Raw genomic sequence first — 8,158 nt, 5'->3', positions numbered from 1 at the left:
ATAATTAATTAGTTTAGTAAATATATAATTATTAACTTTGAAATAGAATATAAAATATTAATTGAATTTAAGAATCTAGTTTGACTATTTTTTAATGTTTTAAGAAGTCAAATTTACATGATTTAATAAATTCTATTATGATTTATTGTTAAAGTCTAATAATCATAATATATTCTTAAATTCTAATAGAAATTGTCAAACAATTTCATAGAACTTAACATGATTTATTAAATCCATTACAAATCAATTTTTAAGAGGACTAAAATCCATTAGAAATTTGCCCTTTCAGGATTTACTAATAACTATATTTTTCAGATTACAACGTTGACTGACAGTGTCTGGTTGGTGGTGATCGATGAAGGTTGGCGGAGGTCGACGATATTGATGATGGACTTCGGCGGTCGGCGAGGGTCGACTGCAATCGGCGGTGGTCGACCACGGAGGTCGGCGGTGTTAAATTTATGCCAAACAATTTAACAAAATTTAAGAGAATTTATTAAATTTATTACTAAATAAATTTTAAGATTTATTTTTTTTCGAATTTACTAAATTTAGATTTACAGTAAATTCTAAATCCTAATAACTTAAATCTCATCCATTGCATCCAGTCCCTTGGTCTCCTTATCCGCCCACCGCCAAACTTACAGTAAATTCTAAATCCTAATAACTTAAATCTCGTCCATTGCATCCATCTCTTGGTCTCCTTATCCACCTCTGTCATTCAGCCCATTGAAGGCAACCTTCGCCGGATTCCTCCTAAGGCAATCCATCTTCCTCCCCATGACTCTTGATTTCTTCTTGTCTTTCTCTGGTTTTCAATTAGTTCAAAATTTTCTTTTAATTGGGTGACAAATGAAGAGTCATCTTCGATTCAGGCCGTGTTTTTATCCAAATAAGTTCTGCATTGGTTTCTGGAAGATTAGATGGATTTGAATCGTCAACTTCGATCCTGAGTGATTTCTTCACGGTTTCAGGCGCCTTGTGTAGTCTGTTTTTTCTTTTCTTTCATTTGATTTCATTTTTGGAGGTCTTTCGGGGATTATTTTCGTGTTTTTTTTTTTCTTGGTTGTGAAGAATAAGACCTGGACTTTATAGGTCAAGATCTTTTGCTTCTTGGCCGATCCGAGTTTGCCTGGAAACTTCCTCTTTTTTGATTGATTTGTTGTTCTGTTGCTTTTCTTAGCAGCTGAAGTTGTTGAACGAGAGGCAAAAGTGGAGGATCTTAAGATGGCTGATGCTATCGCTAGATATTGGTGTCATATGTGTTTGCAAATGGTAAACCCAGTTATGGTGCTGGAGCTCAAATGTCCCTTTTGTGACAGTGGATTTGTAGAAGAAATGGGTGGAAGGGAAGTACCTAGAACTGAAGCCATTGGATCTGAGAGAATCCTTACTCCTTGGGCTTCTATTCTGCTAGAGTTGATAGGGGATCCTTCCAATCACCCGCGTGGCCAGAGGAACTCGACAATCGATGGTGAAGATGACTCTGATCTGGAGCGGGAGCTGGAATCCATCCTTTCAAGGAGGCAGACGGAGGTGGAGGTCGATAACATGAGGATTAGGAGGGAAGAAGAGGAAGAAGAGTCGGAAACCGAACGCGAATTGCAGTCGATTCTGCGGAGGAGAAGGCGTAGCACTGCCATACGTCAACTGCTTCGGAGCCTTCGTGAAGATTTTAGGTCAGAATCTCATGAAACTGAGAGTGAGATTGACATAGAATGGGACTGGGAAAATGAGAATTTGGTTCTGATTGATTCTTCTTACCAGGAGATTATCCTTCAAGGCTCCATCGATTCAGGTCAGAACCAAAACCAGGATTCTGATAATACAGCTTTCGGTGCCTCCATTGGAGATTACTTTATCGGATCGCGAGTGGATTTGCTGTTGCAGCATTTGGCAGAGAATGATCCCAACAGATATGGCACACCACCTGCCAAGAAAGAGGCTGTGGATGGGATGCCTGTTGTGAAAATTGAGGAGAAGATGAGTTGTTCAGTCTGTTTAGAGGACTTCGAAATCGGAATGGAAGTTAGAGAAACACCTTGCAAGCACAAGTTTCATGGTGAATGCATTGTACCATGGCTTCAGCTCCATAGTTCATGCCCGTTGTGCAGATTTCAGTTGCCTGCAGATGAAACAAGGTCCTCTAATGAGGCAGCTGATGGCAATAGGATAGAGGGATTTGGCAGAGATGGCCGGGTTAGACGTAGGAGGAATAGATCCGTGACTCTTGTCCCATGGCCCGCGGAAGACGAGCTCTTTTTCTCAGGTTCTCGTACTGATCTAAATTCTTCCTCTTCCCCAACTTCATCTTCGGCATCTGATCATAATATTCCTGCAGATGAAAACTAAAGGTGCTTCCTTTATGCTCATGTCTTACCTACTTTTGTTGAAGTCCACTTAAGTATCTGGCATGATGGAGGGATTCGTTTAGGGGCCATTTGGTTGAATGAATTAATGGTGCACTGTAAATCTTTTATAGGGATTTGAGAATTTATGTTTTTGGTATGAAAATTTATATATATAATGTATAGTTTTAATGAATTTGAAGTTTACAACATAGTTTAGTTTGAATTTAGATTTTAGCTGATTATGCCGAATTTTAATTAGTTCATTTATGTAAAATCTTAAAGTTGAGATGTTTTGAGATTTATCATGCCCTCTCAGTTTCCTTGAATAATGGTTGGGAACAAAGGAGTGAAGCTTTTTGAGCTTATAATTATATGGTTTCTGAATCTAGTTTTGCTTCCATTTACATTCAACAGCCTTTGTATGTTTTATATACTGCTTTAGACAGGAATTTTTTGTCATTAAAAGTTGACTGACTGTGTTTTATGCTTACTCCAAACAAGTTTTAATTTGGGTAAATAGGCAGGTTAACCATGGATATACTAGTTATTTGCTTTGTCATTTATATGCTATTATTAATGGAAATTTACATGCATACTGCACAATTCCTTTATATATATATATATAGATATATATAGTGTCTTAAACCAATGCATGATAAGGTGTATTCAACTTTTAGAAATTGTTAATAGTGGTATTCTTGATATAATATTAAAGATTTGAGTATTATGCATATAAATATGAAAGTTATATGTAAATACATAAGGATTATGTGGCGAAAATATATAAGTTTGGCTGCTTATTTATGCCTTTTAAACTAGTCTTACTTTTTCAGTGTTGCTATGACCAATGCATATTAGTTATCTTAAGGCAATGAATCTATAAATATGATCTCATTTTATAGAAAATGTTGTTGCTAGGTATTCCTTATGAAGGTGATTTTGTTATGAATAGTGGAGTTAATTAATATCTTTTTTAAATTTAAATATATTAAGTTTATAAAAAAATATTTAAATTTAACATATAATTCATTTTAAAATTTTTATATATTAATCTTGATGTGTCATCAAGAAATTTTTGTCTAGCACTAATATTGATGCATCTTTTTTAAGCAAGAAATGCTTTAAATTCAAACTCAAGATCATCCAGTGCCCTGATGTCAATAAGTTTATAGTAAAACTGACTGTCAAGATGAGCCCAATAATACCAAATTTGGGATGATTCAGTTCTAGTCAAGCCCAAATCAAGCCACTAAAACATTTAGAAGCTTTAGATCGTTAATTTACGGCCCGTTTGGGGCAGCTTAAAAGTGCGAGCGGCGTTTTCAAAACGCCGCCGTCCCGTTTGGCTAGCGCTTATCAGCAGATTATGGAAAATAGCGTTTTGGAAAATGTGAAAGACGCGGACCGCGGGCTGACCCCCGCGGTACGCGTTTTGCGAATTATATTTTACCTATTAACCCTCAGTCGATCCCGTAGGTTCTTCGCTCCTATGAATTTTTGCTTTTGCTCCCATGAGTTCTCGCTCTCGTGACCTAGGCCCTTGGACGCCTCCAGCGGAGAATCCATCGCAAGTCTTGCCCTAATCTCTACAGATTCGGTTCTTTGTCGAATTGGTTCTTCGACATTTCACTCCTTTGCCATCTTCTTCGGTTTTTCTCGCTACAGGTACATCTTTCTCGTATTCCATGGCATTTGACTTTTACATGCATTTTGGAAGATAAGTATCTTAAGTAAGGGTTTCGTGCATCATTATTATGGCATTTGGTTAGGTTATCTTGAAGGTTTATTGCTTCGAATTTGTCAGAGAAGATGGTTTTGCTTGGGAAAAAGTTTTGTTAGAGGAATGTAAACTTATCATTTTGTTAGAGGAATGTGAACTTCATTACTGTCAGAGAAGATGTTTTTCCTTGGGGATAAAAAGTTTGTTAGAGGAATGTGAACACAATTATTCATTTTTTTTTGTCTCTGAATGTGAACACAGTTGACATCTAGAAATGGAAGACTCCATTCCTGCATTGTACTCATATAATTACATGCACAACACTCAAGACTTTGCGTTTTGCAGGGGGCTTGGATCTGTAAATAGCAAAAACTTTGACTGTTATACATTATCATTTATTGTTAAAATAAAGTGAGATGCGTGTTTTCATTCAGGAAATTTAACTTCTATATTAATTTGTATTAATTTTTGTTCGTGTAATTGGACTTGGGGATATGATTTGTAACATTCATATGCGGTGATATTTTAGGGCATTTATATACATAACACAATTCTTATGTAGTATAGGTAAGGTGACATGTATTATACAGTGAGAATTTCACTTATTAAAGGTAAATTTTTTTTGGGGCTTATGGGAATCTGCTATAAGCAAATGCATGTTTTTAATTTTGAAATTTTAGATGGTAGATATACAACCTGTTCTTTTGTTTTGTGATTTTTTTGCTATGAAAAGAAACATTTTCTGTTTATCCGTTAATCTGACAAAACTCAATGAATAAAGCTAAAGAGGCTGAAAGATCAACAATGTGGGATAGAGGGTAATTATCACATTTTGTGATTTATGTTTGAGGGAGGTTGAGGTAAAATAGACCCACTACATTTTTTAACAAAGAATGGTGACACAATATCATGGTTAAATTCAAAGAAATGACTGGAAGAGATTATGATCGCATGAAATTGATGAACAAATGAGATCAGTTAAAGAAGGATTGGAAACTATGGAAATAACTGAAAAGGAGATCAACGAGAATGGGTTGAGATCCAGTTAAGCGCGCAATAGATGTACCAGATGATTGGTGAGCTGAGAAATTACAGATACATAAATAACTAATTTTATTTTATGTTGAATCTAATTTTGCATTGAGTTGAAACTATTTTATTAATGCACATTTGTAATCTATATCAGTCAGTGCCATCAGGAAAAAAATTTAAATTCGTTGGCATTGATCCATTATTGGAGGAAAAACTGGATGGAATGTTCACTGGGGTTGTCGCTACAGGAACTCATGCGTTCACCCCAAATGATATAGGGTTTGGCAGCTCAGGCCAAGGGATGGATACCGTGCAGATAAGTGATTCAAAAGGAGGTCCTAGTCATGTTCACACAGATGTTCAATCCACTAGTGTGCCTAAGCGTCCCAGAGTAGAAAAGAAAAATAAAGGGGTCGCTTTCATTAAAGGCACTATTAATACGCTTGTTGAAACATACAAAACTAGGTCATCTTCATCACAGGACAACTCAATTGATGAGTGTCTTCAGGTCCTCAATACATATTTTAATGTTAAAGAAGACGATGATGACTAAATTCAATACGTTAAGGTGTTACGAGATCCAACCATCAGACAGTTCTTTATGAAGTTGGAATTGAAATATCGAGTGAAATACTTGCGATCTTTTATGGATGTCTAAATATTTGAGTCATTATGTAGTTTATTTTCTAATATTCTGTGTTATGTTTCTATGATAGACACTTTTCTTTTCTCCTTCGTGGATGTTTCAGTCGGTTTGAACTTTCTACCTGGTTGTTGTTTCTTTGATGGACAATTTTATTGTATACACTTGTATCTTCAATGTTTTGGCCAAAGTTCATGCGTTCTATTCATCTTTCATAACATAGTTTTTTTTTTCCTACTACTAAAGTTAATTCATTTTCCTTTGATTAATATTGTAGTATGGATGAAGAAGAAATTGACCACATATGCAGAGTCGCACTTACCATTACCTTATTGTATTATTATTATCTTAAACAAGTCGATCGAAAACCATGTACAACGTCAACTCAAATAAGAGACATATGGGTTGGTGAGTTATTACGGGGCCATCCAACACGATTCTTCAATATGTTCCGTATGATAAAAGAAATATTTCATGATCTGCCAAATGAACTCCGGGGCCATCATGGGTTACACGGCTCAACAAGAACAACCTCAAGGGAAGTGCTTGCAATAACTCGGCAATTATCCTCTACATTTTATCTCAAAATGAATCAATAAGAGGGGCTATGGAGCGATTTCAACATTCATCTGAAACCATCAGTCGGTTTGAACTCTCTGGTGAGTTTGGCATGGAAGGTAGTGAAGCCCGAGGATCCAACGTTTCATTCAATTCCTTCACAAATTGCAAATGACCCTAGGTACATGTCATTCTTTAAGGTATGCCTTTTGCCATTACATTCATACGTCTAGTTTTACTACATTACAGTTTAAATAACTTTTAGTTGTAACTCCAGGATTGTATTGGAACTATTAACGGGACACACGTCGATGCACGACTATCTAGTGAAGATAAATTTGCTTATATCTGTCGGTGCGGCGCCCCAACACAAAATGTTATGGCCGTATGTGATTTTAATGCGTGCTTTACTTTTGTAATGGCTGGATGGGAAGGAAGCGCCCACGATAGTCGTGTTTTGAAGTTCGCTACTAGAAACTTGAGTCATGGATTTCCAAGCCCACCTCTGGGTAAATACTATTTGGTTGACGCTAGATATCCATTACAAATAGGATATCTAAAGCTCTATCTAGATACGAAGTACCACATTCCCGATTTTGAAAGATTTAGTGGTGTCACACGAGACAAGAAAGAGTTGTTTAACAAAAGACACTCTTCATTGCGCGGCGTAATCAAAAGAGGTTTCAGAGTGTGGAAGAAGAAGTATGTCATATTACGGGATATTTCGGCTTACCCTTTTTCAAAGCAAGTTAAAATAGTTGTTGGCATAATGACACTACACAATTTAATCCGACGCCACCATTCCAGATCGGATGCGGTGTTCGTCATTCTAGAAGATAATTCAGTGCAAATTTCACCGGAAGCATTTGAATATCATGTGGGATGTTCAATACATGAAGAATTTGATTCACAAGATGCATGCACTCGAGAGGGTGAAGGTGCATCAGAGATGTCGGCTTTACGAGAACAAATAACAGATGCTATTAGACGTTCGTGAATGAAGTTTTTTAAACTTCTCTTTCTTTGATGTTTAATTGTTAAATTGTTTAACGTGACTCTTCTTCTTCCATCAATTTTTTGTGATGTCACAAATAACATGCACTTTGATTTTGCTAACTTATTTTGTTAGTTTTACATATTTTTGTTCTAGTTAGCTACTTGAGTGAAATTGTTGCTTCAAAAGGATGGCTCTCACGTCCATTTATCAAAAGGATGCTTCAATCATCAAAACATAAGAATCACGTGGTTGTTGACCTCATTTTTGTAAGGTCTTGTCTTATCCTCCTTAGAGCCTAGATTCTAGCTCTAGAAATTCCTATTGATCATCTTAGAAAATTAGAATTGAGACTCACCCTTCTAGAAATTCTAGTCAATTCCTATTTTCCTTTGATGTCTAGCATCTTTGGCACAAGACCATCGTCTTATGAACGAGCGGTTATGGGTTATTTTGCGAAGACTCAAGGGAAGAGTTCCTGATAAGACTTCAAGCCTTAAGAAAACATCGTCACGACCTTGTTCGTCACATACACACATCAAATACACAAAGTTCACGAAATCGGCCTTCAGTTAAGCCCAAAGGACGGGTGAAAATACGAATTTCTCCGGATAACCTCCGACGACAAATTGGACTGCGCCAACGCGTCCGGGATACCCATTTTGGTAGGAAAGGACACCCATATTGCCATATTTTCGACACGAGAAAATTGACACGCAAATCGATGAATTCGTCAAAACGACTTCCGGTGGCGAAACGAACCTCACCAACGCGTCCGGAACGTCAAAATTACCTAAAAATGACATCAATTTTGTTATGTTTTGATGCATGGGTGAAACACAAATTAAAATTTTATTTTT

At 36.5% G+C, this 8,158-nt stretch overlaps 1 protein-coding gene across 9 annotated transcripts in view; it reads left to right on the top strand.

Annotated features, from left to right (window-relative positions):
* Positions 1-688: 688 nt before the first annotated feature.
* The window catches only part of LOC110021802 (E3 ubiquitin-protein ligase CIP8-like), a 16,223-nt gene continuing 8,753 nt past the window's right edge, over positions 689-8,158 (top strand). For 3 of the 9 annotated variants that reach the window (XM_020720454.1, XM_020720455.1, XM_020720456.1), the window contains exons 1-2: positions 689-761; positions 1,187-2,354. In XM_020720454.1, coding sequence (XP_020576113.1) covers positions 1,228-2,352 — 1,125 coding nt within the window. In that variant the 5' untranslated portion in view covers positions 689-761; positions 1,187-1,227 and the 3' untranslated portion in view covers positions 2,353-2,354. The other 6 variants (XM_020720458.1, XM_020720457.1, XM_020720450.1 and 3 more) reach the window with 5 other exon arrangements.

Source organism: Phalaenopsis equestris, unplaced genomic scaffold, assembly GCF_001263595.1.
Source record: "Phalaenopsis equestris unplaced genomic scaffold, ASM126359v1 Scaffold000147, whole genome shotgun sequence".
In the NCBI taxonomy this organism is placed as follows: domain Eukaryota; kingdom Viridiplantae; phylum Streptophyta; class Magnoliopsida; order Asparagales; family Orchidaceae; genus Phalaenopsis; species Phalaenopsis equestris.
This window is presented reverse-complemented; position numbering and strand designations above follow the sequence as displayed.